The 24,155-nt window shown below is 36.6% G+C and overlaps 1 protein-coding gene across 3 annotated transcripts; it reads left to right on the top strand.

The window, feature by feature from the left end:
• The first annotated feature begins 5,184 nt into the window (after positions 1–5,184).
• Positions 5,185–21,856, top strand: LOC137757646 (eukaryotic translation initiation factor 1A, X-chromosomal-like). 3 transcript variants are annotated; one of them, XM_068534254.1, is made up of 7 exons: positions 5,185–5,402; positions 9,495–9,578; positions 11,799–11,902; positions 12,963–13,013; positions 17,303–17,366; positions 18,607–18,698; positions 20,858–20,946. In XM_068534254.1, the coding sequence occupies exons 1-7, from the start codon at positions 5,387–5,389 to the stop codon at positions 20,861–20,863; spliced, it is 417 nt and encodes a 138-aa protein (XP_068390355.1). In that variant the 5' UTR covers positions 5,185–5,386; the 3' UTR covers positions 20,864–20,946. The 3 variants fall into 3 exon arrangements, with proteins under 3 accessions (XP_068390355.1, XP_068390354.1, XP_068390353.1); XM_068534253.1 differs by having other exon boundaries at positions 17,303–17,384; XM_068534252.1 differs by lacking the exon at positions 17,303–17,366 and having other exon boundaries at positions 20,858–21,856.
• The last annotated feature ends 2,299 nt before the right edge of the window (positions 21,857–24,155 follow it).

Raw genomic sequence — 24,155 nt, 5'->3', positions numbered from 1 at the left:
CAAAAGGGAACCTCTAGGGAAGTCTGTATTATCCAGATCAGCCTTCAGAATTTGTGAGAAATAAGGACTCTTAATAAAACCCTGAGGCATGGTAGGCAGATAGGTTAGGGTGTCACCAGACAAAGAGAATCAGGCATGCCTTTCTTGATGTAAGAGAAGGCATTTTAGGCCTAAGTCATTTTGTGATCTAAGCCTGAACCCAATACTTGTCCTTTCAGAAGAACAGGTCTCATCAGTTAATGATTTTAAGGGAACAAAAGAATGTAAAAACAAACAGGTACTACCAGGGCAGAGAGAGAACTTAACCACACCAGAGACAAAGTATCAGTTGTACAGGCTCCCCTTTCTATTTCAAAGGTAAAGATTAGTCTGAAGCATATTCTTGAGCTGCAGGATCCTCTAGGGCTCAATCACCAGACTAACTGGAACCTAAGGAATGATGAAGTTCAACTTTGTTGACCCTCCTGACTTCAGTCAACTTGGACTCTGTCGACCCAATTCTATGCTGAATTTTCCTCTGCTCAAGCCCAAAGAACTTACTTCCAGTGAGAAGGAATGTTAGTAAAAAGAAGGTTGGGAACCATGAAGCCGAATCTGGCCTCTGTACCCCGACACCAAATTAAATCTCAGAGACAGAGTTTGGGTGAAGCAGAACAGAAGAGCTTTATTGCTTTGCCAGGCAAAGGGGGTCACAGTGGGCTCATGCCCTCAAAACTGCCTGTCCCACCCTGGAGGGGGTAGTGAGGAGTTTTATAGCAATGGTTCACAGAGGGTGTGATCAGCTCGTGGACATTCTTCTGATTGGTTGGTGGGGAGGTAAGTGGCAGTCAGAGCCATCAACCTTATGGTTCCAACCGGTCTGGGGTCTGTGTGCTTGTGGGCAGCATACAGTTAACTTCTCCCACCTGGTGGGGGTTTCAGCATCTGCAAAACAGCTCAAAGATATTGTTATGTGTATCCCTTGAGGTGAACCAGGACCCTGCCCCAAGGCAGCACTGTTGTGCCCTGACTGTTCCTCCTTTGTCTCTTCATCCCCTCGCCTCCCTAATTAGCAACTGTTTGAACTGCTCCTTGCAACACAAGAAAGGTCATGGAGGCTGAATGAAGCCTAATTCCTGTAATCAAGAAATGGGGGACACAGAAAGGCCTTTGTGCCCAGGAACCCCACAGGGCCCCATAGTATCAACCACAGGGTGTCAAGAGATAACAATGTTATTCATTGCTCCGAGGTCCTAAAAATCCTCCATTCTTGGCCCTTAGGTTTTCTTACTGATAATACGAGAGGGTTACAGGAGCTATTACAAGATATAATAAGATCCTGAGTCTTGTAGTCTTCTGTAATGGGCTTTATGTTTTGAAGAACCTCTTTATTAACTCTTTTCTGGGAAGAGGTATTGAGGGGTTTATTTGAATCTTTTTGGGAAGTTTGCTGTAAATTTTGCCAACATCAGTTGAAGATTTTTGCCTGTAGGACAGGTGGTAGCTGATTCAATAGTGACAAATGATCAGTGTTTCCAAAAGCAACTTTAACACTGTCAGAGATGGAACAAATAAAAGATGTCAAAGGGTCACTTAATTCACCTGGTTGATAACTTTGATGACTACTGTCAATTCTAGAATTATTTTCTGTTTTGGAGAGGAGAAATTCCAGCATGATGCTTCTCTAAGTAAAGTCTCTGCCTAATACATGAAAAGGGGTGGAGGAACCAGTGAGAAAAGGGTGTGTGTCTCTCAAAGTGCCCGAACAAAAGGGCATAGGTTCAGAGACAGCAACCTCTTGAGCCTCATTAGAGATCTAACTCTTTGAAACGTTTCAGTACACCAAGGCAGGGGCTCTTGGTAGAGGAGGGGTAAAGCACCAAGAGTGTGGCTCCAGTGTCAATTAGAGCTGGAAGCGGAGAAATGTTTTCGCAAGCTGCTTAACAGGGAGGAGTGGGAAGAGCCCCTGTAGTTCCTCAGAGCTCATCACTGAGAACTGGGATTGACTTACGGACGCAGGCAACAGTAAGCGGCACCTTGCAGCAGGATCTCAGTCCCCAGACCAGGAGTCCTAACCACAGGGGCCAGCGGCTAGGGCCTGGATCCCTAGTTGTTGCCTGCCTACTCGAGAATGAATTCAGGTGAGAAGGCAGAAGGTAAAGAGAAAAGTAAAAATTTATTGGAAAAGCAAAGTACTTGCGGAAAGATGCATGGGCAAACTCAGAGAGAGAGTCGCGCCTTTGGGAAATTCTTAAATTCTTTATAAAAGGGCAGTTCTTCCAGGTCTTTGTCTTCCTTCTTGCCAGTCATCTTGTTTTGTCCCCCGACCCCTACCCCTACCCCAGCCCTGGCTAATTTGTCTCAGGACCTTTCCCCTAGGTGTGCACGCACCTCTCAGCCAAGACGGACCCCGACGCACAGGCATCTGGGAGAAGCAAGAGTCACCACAGCCTGGAGTTGTTCCCTGACTTTTGACCCCAAGGAGTCTTTCTGCACATGTGTAGTGTCTCCCTTGCCCCAAGGAGCGGGGACGCGGAGATCCCTTGACTTTTACTCAAAGAAGGTTTTGCCCCTCTCTGTTCCTGCCATGACTGTTATCTTAAGGCATCCGCAAAAGACAAAGCCTGACTGTTTACCCTGTTTCTGTAATTACTTCCATTCTGGAGAGCAAACAGGAGGCTGATTGTAAACGCCTAAACTGGAGCCCACCTATCTCCTGCCTCAGGAAATGCAAACAGGAGGCTAGCTGTAAGTGTCTGGCCTGAAGCCCACTTTTCCTGCCCTATGAAATACAAACAGGAGGCCAGTTGTAAATGTCCATCTTATCTTATCTGGGGCCCATCTTATCTCCTGCCTCAGGAGGATGTGAAAGGCTGGTTACAGGGTCAAGGTGCCTCCTGAAATGCTTAAATTAACCACCTCTTTTTCAATCTCCTGCCTCTTTGCAAAAATAGTAGAAACTAGAGGGATTTTTGTTTCATTTAGGATACTTCATTTGCTGGAGTTGAAGACGAAGAATTTCAGCAGTGTTGCTTTTAGGTGACTTACCTAGAAGGTGAGAGAGCTGGTTTACCAGATTAACTAAATCTGCGTGGACATAGTTTCTCATTCCATCCTAGTCCTTTTTACTACAAGGGGAAAACAATTCTCATTCAGTCCATTATTAAACATAGAGTTTAAATCTACCCAGATGGAATCAATATCTGAAGGAAGAACAGAATTTTCTTTAAAAAAAAAGTCTGAAGTTGATTGTAATATTCATAAATAGGTTTTTCAGATTTTGTGTGCAAGCCTGAATATTGTTCCAATCAACAGGCTTTAGAAAAGCCCTAGGAATTTCTCCATTAAGCTGCCCGGTGACTGCCTGAGCCTGATTATATAATAAGTTTGTGAGCTGGTCTCAGGTTATAATTCTAGAGACCGTTCCGATTTTTTTCATTTAGCAGATTTCATCCAATGCTAGATCTGGCCTGCCCTGATAACAATATGAACAACTAATAAAAAGTTCAGTTTAACTTAATTTGCTTAAAACTGAATTGGAACTACAGTGGCTCTAAAATTTCCAGAACTAAAGTGGAGTGCTTGTTTTGATTGGTGTTTTGAAGCTTCTGAACATTATCAGAAGTCTAAAATTTCCTCTCTGCAAAATGAGATTTTTAAGATTAACTGAGGCAAGCAAATGATAAAGACAGATAAAATGGTTTCCAAAGCCTCACTGTCCTCTTCCTTGGCTTCTTTGTCTCAGGCTCTGCCTCCGTGCCATCTTCCTCCTTTTCTTGTACCTATGCCTCCCCTATACCCTCAAATCCTCTATACTAATTCTCTTACCAAACTTCCTTTCTCCCTGAAACTCTCCCCACCCCCTTTTCCTCTGTACCCATTGGAACTTGTCCCTTTAAAATTAAGCCTTCTAAGGATCCAGACGCTAAACCCTTAATTTCTTATTCTCCCTGGACGAAAGCTGAACCGCAAGCCATAGTCAAAGATTTTCCTAACATAACCAAAGACTCTCATAGATTTGTTAATGAAATTAACATATTCATTCAAACTTATCAACCTGGTTTCTCTGACTTACATCAGCTGATCATACGCTGTGAAGGCCAGGCCTAGCATCAGACAAAAACCGCTAATTGGGAAGGTCCTCAAAGGTCTCTATAATTACAACTGGGAGATGAGCCCACTAACTTATCATATGATCAGGCGCAGGCAGTCACCAGGCAACTTCATGGAGAAATTCCTAGGGATTTTCCAAAGCCTGTTGGTTGGAAGAAAATTCAGCGTTGCACACAAAAGCTGATGAACCTGTTCAGGACTATTACAATTGACTTCAGATTGTTGTTGAATTCTTGTTCTTCCTTTAAATGTTGATCCCACCTGGGTAGCTTTTAACTCAAGTTTTTTAATGGGCAGAAGTGGACTTTTCCCTTCTTTTCCTAAGTGAAAACAAAACAGTCCTAGTTTTAGCTATTTTTGCCAAGAGGCAGAGATTGATAAAGAGATTGTTACTTTAGGCATTTCAGACACCTTGACCCTGTAACCAGCCTTTCACATCCTCCCAGTTCTCAATGATGGAGCTCTGAGGAACTACAGGGGCTCTTCCCACTCCTTCCTCTTAAGCAGCTTGGGGAAGCAGTTCTCCACACTCAGGATGAAGCCGCTTCCAGCCCTGACACTGGAGCCACACTCTTGGTGCTCTACCCCTCTACTACCCAGAGCCCCTGCCTTGGAGCACTGAAATGTTTCAGAGTTAGATCTCTAACGAACCTCAAGAGGTTCCTGTCTCTGAACCTATGCCCTTTTTTTCAGGCCCTCTGAGAAATACATACCCTTTTCTCACTGGTTTTTCCACCCTTTTCATGTATTACGCAGAGACTTCTTACAGAAGCATCACTCTGGAATTTGTTTCTCTGAAAAGGAAGACAGGTAACATAAAAGTTAAGAGTCAAGAAATTTTCTGGAAAAGGCAATTATTACAGTGTAGCAGAAGTGTATTCAAGAGCAGGAGACAGCTCGGGTGATTTCCAAGTAGGATAACGTCGTGGGCGTACTCTATACTTGATTCCTCCTCTTTTCAGCGCAGGGCCTGGTACTCGAATGATTCACCTTTTCCTACTGGAACCGCCCACACTGTGTCTCACTTTCTCTAGCAGCGGGAAGTCAGTAGCTGTGGGCTACGCCTGCGCAGTAGGGGGGGCGGCGGGGAGAGGTCGAGCTTGGGGGATGGGGAAGCCGTGAAGCCTCCTGCGCAGCCATTTGCTTCCCAGTAAGCGTGGCTGCCTGCGGATCTCGCTTGAGCTGTGTGTTCGGAGTCTGCAACTACTAATTTCTTTCGGCACCTCGGAGGATTACCTGGCAGCGCCACCGACACCGGAACCCAGTTGGAAACGCTGAGGTCGCAGTTACCGCAATGCCCAAGAATAAAGGTAACGCCTTGGGTTCCGAGAACCATGGTTCTGCTCGGCTTGGTGTCGTCGGCAGTGACTCGCGGCGGTGGTAGTTCTTCCTTCTCGTGCTTGGCTGGTGTCTCTGAGCGGGACTTCGTTGTCGGGACGGGAGCTGGGAAGCTACTCCTAGCTCCCTCCCACTTTGCTCACGTTGCTATACAACCGACGCCATTATTCTAAGGGCCTCTAGAGGGAGAGTGTAAAATTTGTTCCTGGTTCACAGCAGGCTAACCAGCGGCGCGTCACGAACCTGGAGAGCCTCTCCTGGGCCGCCTGGCCTTTCCGGCGTTCGGCCCTTCCCAGGACTGACCAGGAACAGTTTTTAACCAGTGATTCTTGCTTTTGCGACCATTAAATCTTCGTACGTATTTTCTTTGTGGACTGTTGGTGAAGACATTGCTTCTGTGTAAACACTAGGTGAAAGCTTGTTACGTATTTAGGTTCATCTCTGCCTGTTTACTTTCCCCCTTCCGTCACAAACTTGAACATTCTTGTTTACAAGGTATGTTACACATTTACAAAAGTTTTCAGCCTTCTTTTCTCATGACATAGATTCTGGTAGTAAATATTTCTACCCACCTTTATTCTGAGGCAAACCGTTCACGAATTATCAGATTTGACAATAACGTTGCTTGGAACTTCCAAAATGGGAGTCCTAACCTAAGTAAAGCAGAGCCCTCGGACAGTCACTCCTTAAAGAAGTTCTCCTTTTTAGAGACCTGAATTCTGTCATTTTTAATCTCTTTACAGTGCCTCCTAGGAAACTATAAGGGCAAAGAGGGCAGCATAGCACCACATTTCACAGTCCACAAGAAGTCTCCCTTCATTATTCATTCTTGACACCCATATCTACTTGTGTCTCCTTTCTACTTAACCGCTTGCTCCACCGATGCTACTTCATTTTCTCTTTGTAGCTCTCACCACTTACTTTGCCTTGAGATACTTGGTCACAGTTCTTTGCTTGCCCTGTTGAGTTCACTGCTCTCTGCGGCCTGCAAACCAGCTCACAGATTCTTTCTCTAGCAAGTGTTTTCCTGCCAATTATTCACTGCAACAGTAGGGTTGTCTTTCTAACCGTATGTTCGGTAAATTAGATAAGGCTTATACTAGTTTTTTCCTTATATATATAATTCATGATTATCTCACAAATAACAGTACATTTCAATAAATACCTTGTTGCCACCTGAATTTCTAGTAATGAAGTTTCAGCCTCCCTCACTAGATTGTATATTCTAAAGGGAATAATACCTGTTTTATGAATCTTGGATTACTACAACTTGGCACTTATTGTATGTCCAATAAGTTTTTGTTAATGTTGTCTTCCTATGCTTCACTCCATCCTTAGGAAGTTAGATAGTAAGTTCCCTCCTTCTGTAGGACTTTTAAACTATCTGATGCCTGAGTAAGAGCACATCAGAGAATATCTCCAAATCACATCTGATTTTTTTTAGAAATTTTTATTAGAGTATAGTTGATTTACAACATCTGATTTAAGGAAGAGATCTGTGAAATTTGCCTGAACTTAGTTTTAGAAAGAAAGATGAACTATCTTTCAATATCAATACTGATATTGAAATATTCAATATCTGTATTGAATACAATACATTGTTATATTTTCAATTCTTTCAAAAGACAATTTTAAATGGATGTTATTACTTGATAGTAAAATAAGGGGTTTTTAAGGTATGGTTAATAAATACAGACTAAAGTCCTGGAAATTATACTTCTGAATTTAAGAATTACAACATACCTTCAGTTAAAGCCATCTGTGTACCTCTCTGAAATCACCTTTCTTTCTCTCATTCTGGAGATGATCATCCTGAATTTGATGTTTCAATCTGTGTATGTAAAACCAATCTGTTATTTTCTAGGTTACTTAGTTGAAACCTGTTGTTAGGACTCCTGAATTTTTGAGGTGAAGTTTAGTAATGTAGAAATAAAACTCTGTAGATATTTTTCTTCATTTGAAAATTCAAAAGCCCTGTGAATATAGTGTCAGTGAAGGTTACGCAAGTAAGGATATAAAATTACTTTGGACCATATGTTGAATAACTTTTGCTTTACTCACGCGGCTTGTTTTCTTTAGAAATCCATTCTTAAATCAGGAAAAAAAAAAAACAAAAACCCATCCTCTGACCCACTTAAGAAGAACATTTGGGGTAAGATGCTCCTACCCTTTAAAGACATCACTTTTTTCTTTTTTTAAAAAAAATTTATTTTATTATATCTTATTTCTGACTGCGTTGGGTCTTCGTGGCCGCGCGCGGACTTTCTCTAGTTGCAGCGAGTAGGGGCTACTCTTCATTGTGGTGCGCGGGCTTCTCACTGTGGTGGCTTCTCTTGTTGCGGAGCATGGGCTCTAGGCGCATGGGTTCGGTAGTTGCAGCCCGCAGGCTCAGTAGTTGCAGCCCGCAGGCCCTAGAGCCCGCGGGCTTCAGTGGTTGTGGCGTGTGGGCTCAGTAGTTGTGGCTCGCAGGCTCTAGAGCACAGGCTGAGTAGTTGTGGCACACAGGCTTAGTTGCTCTGCGGCATGTGGGATCTTCCCGGACCAGGGATCGAATCTGTGAACCCTGCACTGGCAGGCGTATTCCTAACCACTGCACCACCAGGGAGGTGCCTCTTCTTTTTTTTTTTTTTTTTAATACTTCCAGGAAATCTACATTTTATTGAAGTATTATGCCAAACTAAGGACATATGATTTTTAAATTTTCATTCATTTAGAAATATAGGAACTACTCTTGGTTTATTTGAAAAACTGGGAAACTGTGATATATGACTAAGTAAGCAAAGCAGGTATTATTATCCTTGTCCTAACGGAGCTTCCAGTGTATTTTGAAGTTCTGGCATGTTTTATATCTTGAAATAAACACTTTTTTCCCTTTTGAGGAAGTTAGTTATGATGTGTCCTTAATGTATAGGATAGTGAGTCCAGATAAGTCAGGGAATTGTGAAGACCACCTACCTTTTAGTATAGCACAGCAATGTGAGGCTGCCCCAGGAGGTAGAGGGTGCATTCAAGAAGATAGGTGTCAGTTTTTACAGTGGCAGATGCACATTTTAAATTCTGTTCGGGATTTCGGGATTTTTGTTTCAAACTCTTCCCATGGGTCCCTTATTACTATCTGTCACAGCCTTTCTCCCATCTATTGGAAATGGGTGCTCTTGCGTAGGTTTTGGAATGGTAATAAAATGCTATGAAGAAGTAGCCTAATTCCTTGATTATGTAGTAGAAAGTTTCACAAGGAACTAAAGTTAATGTTATAGTCAAATACATTAAATTTTAGTGAAAGCAAAAGGTCAAAAGTACAGTTAAGTATGATTTTAAATCTTTAGCATGGTATGGTTGTAGCAGAGGACTAGATAATAGTCTTTCTTTGCTGATGGCAGTATAAATGAATATACTTCAGCAGAAGTCTTAAGGAGGTGGATACATAACTTTTATCCTGGAAATTCTGCTTCTATAAATTTATCCTATGGCGCTTGTTTGTAGGATAATCTCAACTCAGCCTTATTAAATAACAGTAAAACATTAGAAGTAACCAAAATAAGGAATTAAGTTTACTCTGTTAAAATGTTCATCTTAGTCTATTGTTCAATTGACATGAAAAGTCACGCAAAACACATTATTGAGTGGGATTAAAATAAATTGTAGAAGAGACTGTACGGAATCCGATTTTAATTTGAAAGCATGGACAATAAAATGTTGATAGTTGTCCCTGGTAATGGGATTTTTGTTCTCTATACTTCCGTATAAGAAGTAGTTTTATATGAGAAAAATCCAAATCTAAACGCCAAAGTAAGGTATATGCTTGGTAATATGTTTATCCGGTAAGGGATTTAAAAGAAAACCTTTGACAAATTGTAACTATTGGGTAACCAAATTAGGTTAAAGTTTAAAAATCTTACATAGAGTTCTGTTAATATTGTACTGCTCTTTAAATGGTAATTTTTTTTTTCCTTTTCTGTTTTTATAAATTTTAAAGTCTTACTTTAGCTTGTTTCAAGTTTAGTTTGTAAGATATTATATAGGTAATTACACTTAATTTTTTATTCACTTTTTAAATCAATTAGGTAAAGGAGGTAAAAACAGGCGCAGGGGTAAGAATGAGAATGAATCTGAAAAAAGAGAGTTAGTGTTTAAAGAAGATGGACAAGGTAAGAATTTTGAAGTTATTAATGTCATTTTTTGATAATGTGAATTTCAGTCTTTAACCTGAAATGGGTGTTAGTCACAATCCTGAACAGTTGCCTTTCTTCATTTATAATACCCCATACTTCTTCAGAATTTGTCCATTGAGTAGCCCATTGGATACTATTTCTGATAGAGGATTAACTGGTGGCATTTCTGTAAACATAGTTTTCTTTGTTCTATGTGGAAAAGCGTGATATAAGTGAGAGTGAATTTCAGGATTTAGAGCAGAGTAAGGCTGGCTGCCAACACTGAAAATTTCCTACTCTAGTGTAATAGTGGGTAATGTTATACATTATTCAGTAGAGTATGACAAATACATCCCAAGACTATCAGACCCTCACTACTCCAGTGCCACTAGCACACGATCATAAAATTTAATAAAACAACTGATAATTGTTGACTGACTTTTTAAGTAAGTGCAGACTAAAATTTAAAATGAGTAAAATAAATTGACTGAAGCACTTACTTTTTTCCTTTTAAAAACAAAGTTAAGCCTACAGAAAAGTTGGAATATGAGTACACCGAGCTCCCATCTATGCTTTACCCAGATTCACTAGTTTTTAAAGTTTTCTTTGTGTATTTATTTTCTCTTTGTATATGTACATGAAAATTTTTACTAACCTTTTTAACTTTCTTATAAGCAGATATAGTTATATACAGTTACAGACTTTAGCCCTAAATACTTCAGCATATATCTCCTAAGAACAAGGGCTTTCTCCTGCATAACTACAGTAGAATGGTCACTAGAAATTTAACCTTAGGATTATACTGTTACTTAGTAAGTACTGTTTTTCATGGTAGCCACTAGCCATGTGTGGCTATTGAAATGAATTGAAATTACATTTTGAGCTATCAATGAACATATTGTTCAATTCAGATATATAATTTTCCCTCAATGGAAAAATTTTGCTGGATATTGCTGACCCAGTGTATAATCTACATTCACATTTCTCCATTTGTTTTAGTAATTTCCTGCACTTTATAAAAAAACTGTGTAGTTATTCATGCCATACTGCAAGCCACTAGAAAATCAGCATCTTTATTAATTGTATGAAACATGTTGTCTGGCTAAAGATAATCAGTTACTTAGCCTTCATAGTGTCTCCTTACATTAGCAGTTTGTTTTCAGGGCCAGTTTTTAAATTCTTTTCTCTCTCATTTTCTCCGATGTTGAAGAAGTGCTGAGTAGTAAAGCTAGGTTCATTGGCCTGCGGTAAAAGAGACTCAACTTACCAGCCCCACAGTGTAGATCTCATTTACCCCTCAGTGTAATTATAAATTAGTCCAGGGTCTCTGTGATGTTAGTCCTTAGGAAGAAGTTTAGTAGTGTGAAGGTTTTATATTAATTACCTGTTTCTTTCTCCTTACTCCCATGCCTGCTTTTGTCATTTAAATCTAGAAGAGATTGCCACATACTGGCTAATGCTTATATCAGTGTTTTCAAGTGGCAGTAGAATCAGGTGGCCTCTTGAGGATACTCTTAGAAATACTTTTTTTAAACATTTGCATTTTATCTTGGAACATTATTTGTGTTTTTTTTAAGACCTTTACAGTAATCACCAAGGTATTCTCAAGCAAAAGTTTATTAATAATTAACCTACTGTTTATTATGATTAAAGTTTCTGAGGGAAAGGAGAACCAAGATTTGGCTGTTATTCAACTGTGAGAGGTTTATAAGTCAGCATTACAGTGTGTAATGTGGAATGAGCCACTTTGACGTCTAAAGGTAGAGCATGCAGTCATGAGGACCAAGCCTGAACTGATGTACTCGAAATGAGTGGATAATTAAAATATTCCTAATAACGGAGATAACTTGCCATGGAAATGGCATTTGTGATCTTGGATAAATTACTTGACTTCTGTAGGTTTTTATTTGCTCTAAAAATAAGAGGGTAAAGTATATAAGCATAGCTGGAAGAGGCTATAGAAATGGTTCAGCAGATGAAGTGTGCTCTCATTTTCTTGGATAAGATTATCATATGTCTCTTTCAGACAGCTCTCACATGGTGGAATACTTAAAATTTTCGCTGAACAAGCCTTTCTTCTCTCTTTGTAAAAAAATTACGGTTTGATCCAAAGTTAGCAGTAAAAGTGAAGTTACCAACTTAATATCAATTGTTACATTTTAAGAAAAATTAAACAGTATTTTACAGTTTTTTCTTTCGTTTCTTTTCCTCCGTAAGAATATGCTCAGGTAATCAAAATGTTGGGAAATGGAAGATTGGAAGCAATGTGTTTTGATGGTGTGAAGAGGTTATGTCATATAAGAGGAAAATTGAGAAAAAAGGTAGGTATGGAGATTTATTTTACTTTAATACAAAATTTGCCTTTTAAAAAATTGACTCTGCTTTAGATAATATATGGGCCAAGCGAGTCATTTTTGTGAGTTCCCAAAGACTTCAAAAATAATGATTTATATGGCAATCTAAATACATAAAATAATAGAAGATCCGTGATAACTTTCAAAATAGAGGATTATATTTACAAAGAATTATGTGCTTCACCTATGTGGGATTTATGCCAGAAATGTATACTATTGAGGAAACAATTCGACAGATTCAGTCTATAAAACAAAGGATGTGGACTCTTAAAAAAATGTTATGCCTTGAAAGAAAGAAAAAAAGCTGGAGAATTGTTTTAAGATTAAAGGAGACTAAAGTAATTGCTAATTAAATATAGTATATGTTCCTTGGTTAAGATTTTGGTTTGGGGGAAACAGCTGTACACGATATTAGGAAAATTTGGAACATGTTATATCATAGTTTTTAGTAGTTCAGGCGGATTTATTGATCACATTGTTTAAAAGTTCCTTCAACTCTAATTTTTTTATTTAAAAAATATATTTGGTCGGTTAAGTCATTCTTTTCCAATTGATGGTGGGATTTGGTCCTGTATTTATGTAGATTGGTGACTGGATGGCTGTATTTGTGTAGATGACTGATTTTCATATATGTTAAATAATTAAATATCTCAGGAGTGATTGGTGATGAAAAGTCTTTCATTTACCTGACAAATAATTATGTTTTTGTAATTTTTAAACTCTCAGGTAGTTGAAATAAAATAATTATGTATTTTTAACATCCTAAAATAGAAAATTTGACACAAACTGTATACTATAGCTTTTTCTTAATATACTGTAACTATAACTAGAGTCTGTCTCACACACGCATGTGTACACACACACACCCACAGTATACTATATTCTATAGTTTTTCCCTATTTCCTAGTAAATACATTTTCCACACTGGGTGAATAGTACATATTTTTTGTAGGAAGAATGGTTTAACATAGCACTCTGTTATTCGTTTTTATTTTAAATATAATATACAGTAAATTTTCTTTCATAGGTTTGGATAAATACCTCAGACATTATATTGGTTGGTCTTCGAGACTATCAGGTAACAATCACATTTAAATTTGTAGTGCGCTTGTATTTAGTAAGTCATTAATATTTAGAAGATGCAATAAAAGCATATTTAAGCAGTCCTAGCCAATTATGACTTCTCACCATTCTGTTGTCAAAATTTATTAAGGTCCAATTGTATTCAAGACTATAGGATATACCTTGTTTGGAATAATTCCCATGACTGATTAATGATACATGTGTTTTGTGGGAAGACTGGTTAGTATTGTTTTTATTTTAAATATCATGTGCAGTAAATATTCTCTCATAATTTTGGATAAACACCACAGACCATCATTCTGTCCTCATTCTTTTTTTTTTTTTTTTTTTTTGAATATTTATATTTTATTTGGCTGCGTTGGGTCTTAGTTGTGGCAGGCGGGATCTTTGTTGCCACGTGGGGGATCTTCGTTTTGGCATGCAGGATCTTTTTTAGTTGCGGCATGAGAACTCTTAGTTGTGCCATGTGGGATCTAGTTCCCTGACCAGGGGTCGAACCTGGCCGCCTGCATTGGGAGCACAGAGTCTTAGCCACTGCACCACCAGGGAAGTCCCGCGTGTCCTCTTTCATTTAATGTCCAATTGTATTCTAGGCATTGTGCTAGGTGTTCAGGGGTTATGGTTCCCAAATGTCAGTCAGTGAAATATTTATTGGTGCAGGCTGATTTTTTCACTGTTCTGTAGTGAAATGAGAAGATACGCACGTTTTATATGGTGTTTTTCACATAGCTAAGTTATCCATTTTCCTTTCCTTTTTTTTTTTGTTTCTTGCCTGTGCTGCAGCTTTCAGGCTTTTAATTCCCTGACGAGGGATTGAACCCATGCTACCGCAGTGGAAGTGCTGAGTAGTAACCACTGCACCACCAGGGAACTCCCCTCCATTTTGCTTGTTAAATATATTTTTTTAAATTACCTTTTGTGAAATAAGAACAGTAGTATATGATGGTGGTTTTTATTAGTGTTCTTACTCGTCAAAACAAAAATTTAGTAATTTTATGTCAGGGTCCCAATTACTATTTTATTTTAAAATTTAGAGGTCTCAAATCCACGTTTGGTAAACCACTATTCTGGATGATGCAGCTGAATAAGTCAAACCTTCCAATCTCCAAAAGGGTTTTTACAGTTGTATAGTAGAAGGATAAGACGTGCACTCAGTAGTTACAGTACAAACTGTTTTTTAAGTGTATGTTATAAATTTGAGATGAACGCTTAGAAAAGAACATGATAGTTGCCCTCTATGATGTCAGCCTTTAGACTCTATATGCATTGTGTGTCTGAAATCCATCTGATTTCTATCGCATCCATCATCTGTGTTTAATTACGTTGTGAGTGAAATGATTGCTGTCTCTGTTCTATTATCAGGTCAAGTTTTTCATAGATATCTGTTGGGTCTAACTCATTTGTAAAGTTTCAGTCTTCTCCTTCCTTGTTGATTTTTTACATGATTGTTCTATTTGTGATTGAAAGAGGCATTTTGAGGTCAGTTAACATACGTTTCATCGCCATAATTTTAATTTTTTTAAATAATCTGCATCTCTTGATTTTCTCTATTTAGTGAAATATTCTGACAAAGTTTTTTTGACATGGTTTCTTTTAGTTCTTTAAGTATATTTATAGTAACTGATGTAAAGTCTTTGTTAAGTAAAACTTCTGGGTTTTCTCAGCAACAGTTAGTAATGACTTCTTTTCTTGTGTGTGACCACCCTTTCCTATTTCTTTGTGTGTCTGATAATTTTTTTGTTGAGAACTAGAAAGTGCAAATATAATGTGGCAAGACTGGAAATCAGATTTCTTCTCCCAGGGTTGGTTCTTGCTGTTGTTTGCTGTTGTTTTCTGAAACAAATTCTGTTTGGTCTGTATGTTTTTCTTGTGTGTGGTCATTGAATGCTTGGTTATCTTAGCAAACAGCCCATGTGTGAGATTTCATTAAAACCAGTAAGCCTCCCAGCTTTTGCATATGGAGTCTATGCATGTTGGGGCATACCTTTTAACACTCAGCCAGGCAGTAATACTCTCTTAGCCTTAATTTCATGCTTGTGCAGAATTGCAGGGTCACTCAGAGCTGGGAGATTAGGACCTTTCCAGATCCTTGATGAGTTTACGCGCAGCCCAGATTCCACATATTGAGTGAGATCATACAGTATTTGTCTTTCTTTGTCTGACTTATTTCTCTTAGCATACTGCCCTCCAGGTTCATCCATGTTGTTGCAAATGGCAGGATTTATATATGTTGGATATTAATCCCTTTTTGGTCGTATCATTTGCAAATATTTTCTCTTATCTAGTAGGTTGTCTTTTAATTTCATTGATGATTTCCTCTGCTGTGTAAAAGCTTTTTAGAGTGATGTAGTTCCACTTGTCCCTTTTTGCTTTTGTTGCTTACGCCTTTGGTGTCATATCCAAAAAAACAATTGCCAAGATAATCATCAAGTACCTTTTCTCTGTTCTCTTTTAGTAGTTTTATGGCTTCCGGTCTTGTGTTTAAGTCTTTGATCTATTTCAAGTTAATTTCAGGCAGTTTTTGGTGTAAGAAAGGGGTCCAGTTTCATGTAAGTATTCAGTTTTCCCAATCCTATTTATTGAAGAGTGTCTTTTCTACACTGTGTTGTCTTGGTTCCCTTGTTAAGAATTAGTTGACCATTTTTGCAAAATTTTATTTCTCGGTTCTCAATTCCCTTCCATTAGTCAACAGGACTGTTTTAATGCCAGTACCTTACTGTTTTGACGACTGTATTTTGAAATCAGGAAGTGCGATGCCTCCAGCTTTGTACTTTCTCAAGACTGCTTTGGCTATTTGGAGTGTTTGTGGTTCCATATAACTTTATCTGTCTGTGAAAAAAAATGCCACTGAAATTTTTATAGGAATTATGTTGAATCTCTAAATTACTTTGGGTAATATGGACACTTTAATAGTATTAATTATTTCAGTTCAAGAACATGGGATACATTTCCGTTTATTTGTTTCTTTCATCAGTATCTTATAGTTTTCAGTGTATAGATCTTTTACCTCCTTGGTTAAATTTATTTCTGAGTATTTGTGTTTGATGCTATTGTAAATGAGATTGTTTTCTTGATTTCTTTTTTAGGTAGTTCCTTGCTAGTTTATACAGACATAACTGATTTTTGTGTTGACTTGATAACCTGAAACTTTACTGAATTTGCTTCTTTTATGAAGTGGATCATACATTGATAGTCTTTTCCTTTTTAATATTCTATAATAAAAACTTTTGTAATCTGTCCATAAAAATGTATCATTTTCATGTCTATTTTCTTGGTTTAACTTTATATAAACCCCCAAAGTGGAGAGAATAGTTATTAATTCCCAGTTTAATTCTCTGTTTTGTGGACAGTGAAACCACAATTCTTAAGGGATTAATATTCTAACATTAATGTGATAGCTACAAACAGCTCTTCTGATTCTTAATCTTTGGTGAATAATTACATATCCTTGCTACTCACAGTAATCTAAAGATAATAGCAGGATCACCACCATCTGGAAGTAAGTTAAGAGGTTATTAGCCCAATCTCCTATCTACTGAGTCAATATCAGAATTTTAACACAATCCCTGTATGTTTTGTGTGCACATTACAGTTTGAGAAGTGTTGGTTTATATTACATTGCAGTTGCATCACTGTGATGATTTCAGTTGCCTTTCTTTAGGTCTTTTCTAGGTTAATTGTCAGCATTCAAACTCATTTTTTCTTCTGTAAATGACTCAGATTCTTTACAATGGAGAAATGTGAACATTTTAGGGCAGTAGTTCTCAGGGATATTTGCGTCTGAAACACCCAAAAGAGCTTTTTAAATACAGATTTTTGGACTTTACCTCAGGTCTGTCAATTTTCAGGAGATAAGGTTATCTTTTTAAAGTGCCACAAACAATTCTAATAGGTAAGCTACCCTAAGAACCACTGATTATAGAAAGGCTTATTAATTTTCTTGGGTAATAATACCACTTGCAGTTTGAATTACAGTGTGGCCAAGGACCACATTGCATCTTTTTCTCTTTTTCTACTTTTTCTTTCCTTCCCCCCCTTATTTTCCTCTTTTCTCTTTATTAAAGTGAATTCTATAAGTAATTTTTCTGGGCTATTCATTATTTGAATGCAAACTTCTTGCCAAGGGTTTTTTTTTAAAGAAGATAGAAGGAAGGTGAAGAAAAGCAGAGAATTTGTAACAGAACAGTGAGCTTTTTCTTAGTGTGTTTAATTAGAAAGTAATTTATGAGACAACTGATGATATTTGGCATAACCTGTTTTGTTGGTTACTTGTTATTCTCCAAGGATAACAAAGCTGATGTAATTTTAAAGTACAATGCAGATGAAGCTAGAAGTCTGAAGGCTTATGGTGAGCTTCCAGAACATGGTAATTAATGTTAAAGTTATTACATTTCCCTGTCTTACAGTGACAGTCTTAGTGTTTAGGTGAAGCAGTTTTGACAGAATTCTGTCTCTTTTACATAGTTTTTGCATATGTGCTTAAATTAGCTTTAAGTATGTATATCCTTTAAAATATTAACAATTTAGTAATAAATTGAATTCTCTTCCTAATAAATGTTCTTCTGGTGGGGAGTGTAAAAGTTTGTAAACTCTGGACTTGTGTATAATATCTGTTAAAGGTGTACATTAGTTACAGTGTTTTAAACTGTTCTTAAGAGATGCTCTGTCTTCAGCTAAATGAGGGTAACAGTCATGGTACTTGTATTGATTTTTATAGAAAACAATGTTCAGTTTAACTTAGCATAGTACTATCCCAGAGAGTTTTGTGGGGTTTGTGTGTTTTTAACAGATAACCCCTTTTATTTCTTAAAGGCAAAAGTGTTGCATTCTTACTGTAGTAAACGTGAAAAGATTAAAGTAAATTTCTAATAACATAAAAGAGGCAATATAGTAAGCTCACATTTTTAACTTGGAAGCTATTTTATTTGATTTACTTTACTCCATTGCATTTTATTATAAAATTATGAGATTTTTGAGTAACCATGAAAATTCTGATGAAATTATTGGCCTTTTAAGAAATACTAAGATATCTGGAAATCAGATCAATACTTTCTTACTTTTGTTGCTTAGGGATAAGCATGATTTGAAAGTTTTTCTGACTGATTTGGTAAGTCTATCCAGTGGTTACATTCATTTGGTTAGTTATCCAATGGTTGGTGAAGTGGATGTTCTTATCTTAGGAGAAGTTTATACGTGCCAAGGGTAAGTTGTTAACATGCATACAAGCCCTTTTTGAAAGATACTTCAGAAATATAATAACTACTAAGTTAGTGTAATTAGAGCCAGCCTGCCTTACGTGTAGTTTTTTGAACAAGATAAAATTATAGTGCGTATACTCTTCATTGTAATGACTTTGCAGTGAACTTCTGGAGGTTTCAGTGTGAATTTGCTTTGTGTGATGAGTTGTTTGTAGGAAGATTAGGAAGATTTTTCTTGGAATGAAATGGTTGAATTGAAGATTACTTATAAGAGTCTTCTTGTATAGTTCAGTGTTTTAGTATTCTTTATTGTTTCAGTATTATTTCTTTTAGTAGGCAATCCACCTAGTAACATCTTGATTTTATATATATATGTTACTGTGTTTTTAGCAAAAATTAATGAAACAGATACCTTTGGTGCTGGAGATGATGACGAAATCCAGTTTGATGACATTGGAGATGATGATGAAGACACTGATGATGTAAGTAGTGGATGAACCTTGTGGCTTTTTGATTGTTTTGTTTATGAAGGTAGTCAGATCTTTACTTTTGATCTCAGAATGTTGAACACTTAAATTGAATATATTTTGAGACTTATCCATAAATTTGAATATTCATTAGTATTCAGAAACCCTCTAGTCAGACTTTTTAAACTTTGAGAAACCTTGTAATTCTTGAAACCCTTCTTTCTTTGAAAAGCTCAGTTAGCTCTGACAGTGGATACTCCATAATGATAACTTACTAGGTAGGAATGTCTACAGCGATAGCTATTAAGAAGTTTAGCAGACAGCTTAAAAAATATGCCGTCTCCCAAATAAAATGTTTGTTTGTATGTTAAAAGAAGAAAATCATGTTTAAGCCAACTTGCTGAAGCATTGAAATTACAATATTCTCCAAAGCCGTAAAACGGAGGCATGTTGCCTGTGTATTTAGAGGTTACATTATTTTATTTGTCATAGATCACTGTTGGCCAAACTCTTGGTTTGGAGTTTGTGGAAAAAAGGTTGTTTTTCTTAGTAATGAAACGGTGAGAATAAGAGTGTTAAATGCCTGACTGTTCTACTGTTACTATATTTATGTTAAATTCATCCTGATTTTCTTGAAATTTCATGTTAAGTAATCGGGATGGTGGTATGGCTTACCACCATCGAGCTTACCTCCAGTCAAGCTTATTAGGCCTTTTTTTTTTTTTGTAGCTCTGCATTAAAAGTATAGTTTAGAAACAAAAAGTCCGAAAATATTAATTAGTGTTTTATTGGATGTGAAGGTGGAATTTTAGAATACCTAGAGCATTTGTTCCTGACGAGGATTGTGCAGCACAATTAACCAAGCTTTTCAAGAAGAAAAGATTCACAGTCTTTCAGTCACCAACATCATTATTAAGAGCATTTTCAGACACTCAGAGAAATTGAGAGAATTTTAAATTGAAGTGAACCATCACCCAGAAATAGGAAATGAAAAAGGATTAAAAAAATATTGTTCTGTTTTTAAATATTTTTTACTTTTTCTGTTACACTTTTGCTATCAGAAGGTCCAAAAGTTTGACGTAACTATTTCAGTTTGCATTATTTATTTATGATGCTTCTGTCATTGTCTGTTATACGTTTGGGATTATAAATTATGTAAATGCTAAAATGAGCATCTCAAGTCTGCTAAATTGTGGCTGAAAAAAAAATCAGTCAGCTGTATTTTCGAAAAGTGAAGTCCCAGTTTTATGAATCAGAGTTACAAATCGGAAATTCTATAAACTGCTCATATAAGAAGAAAGAATCCAGTAATTGAACAAATTCTGTTTGATGACATCTTTGTAGCATAGGTGGTCTCTAATGCTGACAACAGATTTCTTAGAAATGCTGTTCTCTCTATTGAACTAGCATTTTGTTCAGTTTTGCCAGAGAGTTCTTGTGGCTCAATTAATACTTTGACAGTAGAACTAACAATTATTTTCCGTGGCAAGAATGTAAAATGCAACAGTTGTGTAGTATACTAACAGAGACTTGAACGTGTTGACAGCTGAGCCGGGGCTGAAGGCTAGGAATATAAGCAGAGTGAATGCTTGAATACCCAGCCACAGAATTAAGTCTTCCCTCAGAAGAAAAAGAAAACACCTTTCTGAATCTATGCCAACACTTCCTTTGGTGCTGTGTCTAAGCAGCCTTGTTGGGAAAGAAACTAAAGACAATGGTGATTAAAAGAATTTGTGTTATTTTGAATATTTTGGTTAGGTTTATGTTTATTACCTCTCAGTCCTACTTTTTCCAGAGTCATTTTGCCAGGTGATATACTTGTTTCAATCCTATGATTAAGTTGACTCAGAGAAGAATTTGGTTTAGTACCACACTTCTGTCGTTCTTAAGGGAATTTTACTTCCCCATGTCTGTTCCCAGTTCCAAAACAAAAAGTCTCTGATCACTAGCATGAAAGGAAAGAATGAGATGCTAAACTTTATTAAGAATAGGCTGCATAACATCTAATGTTCTCATAGAGATTTACTGATAACAGACAGGAATTGAGAAAAAATCTGGTTGGTGTACAGAATTTTTGTTCAAGGATTTATTTTCCAGATAGTCTAAGGGGGTCCTATATGCAGTATTATAAGAATTATTTTTTCCATTGACCTGATGTTCTTTTCACTTAACAGATCTAAATTGAACGCAAAGTTTCTGAGGATTGTTCTACAGTTTGAATCTTGGTCATCACCTGTTAAGAAGAATAAAACTTCATTCAGCATGAATGTAGTTTAAGGCACACTGATTTGTTTTCATTGTTTTAAAGTATTTATTATATTTGTATAAAAAACTGATGAAGCTGAATTATATTCAGTAAAATGTTAACACTTTGTTCTTTTAATGTGTTGGAACTTAGGGGTAGAAGATCACAATATCTGCTGTTAAAACAGTGGGAGGAAAGAAAGAAGAAAAGAGATGCCTTCCCCACTCTGATTACTTTACTTCCAGTTAATGGATGTTTTGAATAAATTGCCTTATCATCGTAGACTGTGATAAGCCCTAGTTCCAACTAGTCTGTTTACAGAGTCTTTCTGTATGTTCCAGTTACCTAGATGGTCTCCTGAGATTTTTGATAAAATTTAAGGAAAGAAGAAATCTGCATTTGAAGTCAAGAAAAGGGGCTATTTTCAGATATATGTAGCCATGTGTATTTTTATACTAATTTTGGTAACTTGTATATTCTTTTCATCATTTTATGTTGCCACCATCGTAATAAAAGCATTTCCAAAATGCAGTTTTTAGAATACGGGTTTGAGCAGTAATTTTGAATTTGTAAGATTAGTAGTTGAAAAACTTCTGTGCTAGGTAATACTCAATTTCCTTAACGTTGAAAGTTTTGATGTATTTGTTGACAGTGTTTTTACTCAAGTAAGACAACTTTTAATGGTAAAATAAGTAGATTATTCTTTACTATACAAAATAGATTGTATATGTTGTTTCATTGTCAAAAGTCATACATTGTAACCCATAGTTTTGAGTTTTATGAAAAATTAAATTTCAATGTATAAATGAAAATCTAATTTCATAAAAAATTCTATAAACTAAGTCTTTCTTAAACTATCCCTTAGCTGAGATAAGGGAAAAGAAGGAACCACAGCTAAGAAATACAATAAAATGTTGCATTGAGTATATTTCGGCCTTACTTTGTGTTACTGGTGTATTTTTATGTGTGTTCCAATTTTTTTGTGTTTATATTTTACTAGGAGTTTAGGTCATAACCTTTTTTTAACGTTTTGTTTTGAAGTTATCAACTATAGTAAGATGAAATTAAGGGCAAGGCTAGTTAAACAGCCTCAGTTCAATTTTATACAACTTTAGTAAGAAAAGATTCATCAGGTAATTTGTGAAACATTATATTTTGTCTGAGAATTTTTCAGCAGTGAAAATTAATATACAGGGACTACACCTTTACCTGGTTTCAGTAATATAAATATAACTAAGGGGGATAAACCTTCATATGGTTCCATCTCACTTTGCTCTAATTTTACTTCCCAAGTGTGAAAACTCTAGGTTCAAAATCTGAGGCCAGAATATGTACATAATTAAATCTAAGAAGAAGAGAAGTTTCACAGATGTGGTTTGTGGTTCTTAATCTGTGAGTTCCTGAACACTTACCTAGGTGATGAATGTGTTTGAGACTAAGGACTAGTTGTTGATACTCTTCAGAAACAAGCTTGAGAAGGTGACTTAGTGGTTGTCTTCATGGGCAGTCAACTAGTCTTTTATACATAAAGGTATATTAGGTTTACCTATCTTCAACATTTTGCCAAAAATATCAGAATCTGCATATGTGATACAGTTCATGGTAGGTGGAGTCCCTACTTAAAAAACTTTTCTGTTGACTTCCTCAGATAAATATGGTTTGCCCCAAGATTTACTCTACTCCCAGTTTGTGTTTGCTAGTTGTGGTGGTCTGATTATGTCCTTTGGAAATTTGTATATTGAAATCCCAACCCCTAAAGACGATGGTGTTGGCAAGTGGGGCCTTCAGGAGGTCATCAGGCACCAAGGAGGAACTCTTATAAATGTGGTCACTGCTCTTAGGAAGGAAACCTCCTAGGGTTCTTCTGCCATGAGAAGACAGAGCAAGAACTCAGCAGTGTGCAAGTCAAAGGAGGACCTTCACCAGAACTCTAACCATACCAGCACCCTGATCCTAGACTGCCAATGTCCAGAATTATGAGAAATTTCTGTTGTTTATAAGCCACCCAATCTGTACTATTTTGTTATAGCAGTCTGAATGAAGTAAGATACTGGTAACAGACTTTTTTCTTGCTATTTAGTACCAGTGCAGCATAGTGTTTCATCTTGAGTTGGATCAAAGATGTAGCTTATGTGCAGTTTCCCATGGGAGAATTATTTTGATACACGTCATTAGAAATTTTATAGATTCGTTGTTTTGATAATATTTCAAAAAAGGAATGAAAGGAAGAAAAAGAAACGTGTTACATTCTTTGATAACCACAATACAATCACATAAACTGTGTCTAGAAAGGAAATCAAAATGTTTGAAAGCCAAGAAAAGTACCCTTTATAGTCAGTCGTCCATATTCGTGGGTTCTGCATCCATGAATTGAACTGTGGATCTAAAATATTAAAATAAGAATTCCAGAAAGTTCCAAAAAGCAAAGCTTGAATTTGCTACACAATGGCAACTATATATACACTATTATTATTCTATTTACAACTGCATAGTATTTACATTGTATTAGGTATTGTAAGTAATCTAGAGATTCTATGCCGCTTTATGTAAGGGATTTTATGTTCTTAGATTCTGACAACTGTAGGGGGGTCCTGGAATCAATCTTCAGGAGATACCAAGGAACAGCTGACTATACTGATTTGGTACTGATTAACTTTTTGTATAGTAAATTTGGTAGGGTTGCATTTTCATGCATTGTTTATCGTACTTATAGGACATATGTATATACAGTATAAATGTGTTATTAAGGTGGTTAATAAATGCATAAGCTTTTGTGTAAGAAGGCTGGCAACATTTAATTAGTTGGCTATCGTTGCTTTGAGCCTTAAGGAGCTTATAAACTATGAATTGTGGACAGTCTTGTATTTTATTAAGGAATGACCATTGATTTTCTTGCCATATATTGGTATCATAACTAAAAATATACTTGCTTACAAAACTTGTGATTGGTTTAGCTTAATTCTAGCTATGTTGAGTAAGTGTTCCTTCATTAGGTATATGCCGTCAGTATTCACAAATGAGTAAACACATGTTTGGAATAAAACACATTTATTGTTGATACTTCGATTTGTATTTTATACAGTAGTTTTAATCACATTGAGCATTAGCTTTTGGTTGACATAAAATAACAAAATGAAAGAAGTTTTTTTTCTCCCTTTTTTATTATTGTGGTAAAATGCACATAAAATTTTTACCATCACCACCATTTAAAAACATAACAGTCCAGG

Source organism: Eschrichtius robustus, assembly GCF_028021215.1.
Source record: "Eschrichtius robustus isolate mEscRob2 chromosome Y unlocalized genomic scaffold, mEscRob2.pri SUPER_Y_unloc_1, whole genome shotgun sequence".
Lineage (NCBI taxonomy): Eukaryota > Metazoa > Chordata > Mammalia > Artiodactyla > Eschrichtiidae > Eschrichtius > Eschrichtius robustus.
The sequence above is the reverse complement of the archived record's forward strand: the minus strand, read 5'-3'. Positions and strand labels throughout refer to the sequence as shown.

Coding starts and splice junctions, on each gene's coding strand:
- LOC137757646 (XM_068534252.1), top strand. Junction 9,579..11,798: donor GTTTAAAGAAGATGGACAAG/GTAAGAATTTTG, acceptor TTCCTCCGTAAG/AATATGCTCAGGTAATCAAA. Junction 13,014..18,606: donor TTGGTCTTCGAGACTATCAG/GTAACAATCACA, acceptor CTGTGTTTTTAG/CAAAAATTAATGAAACAGAT.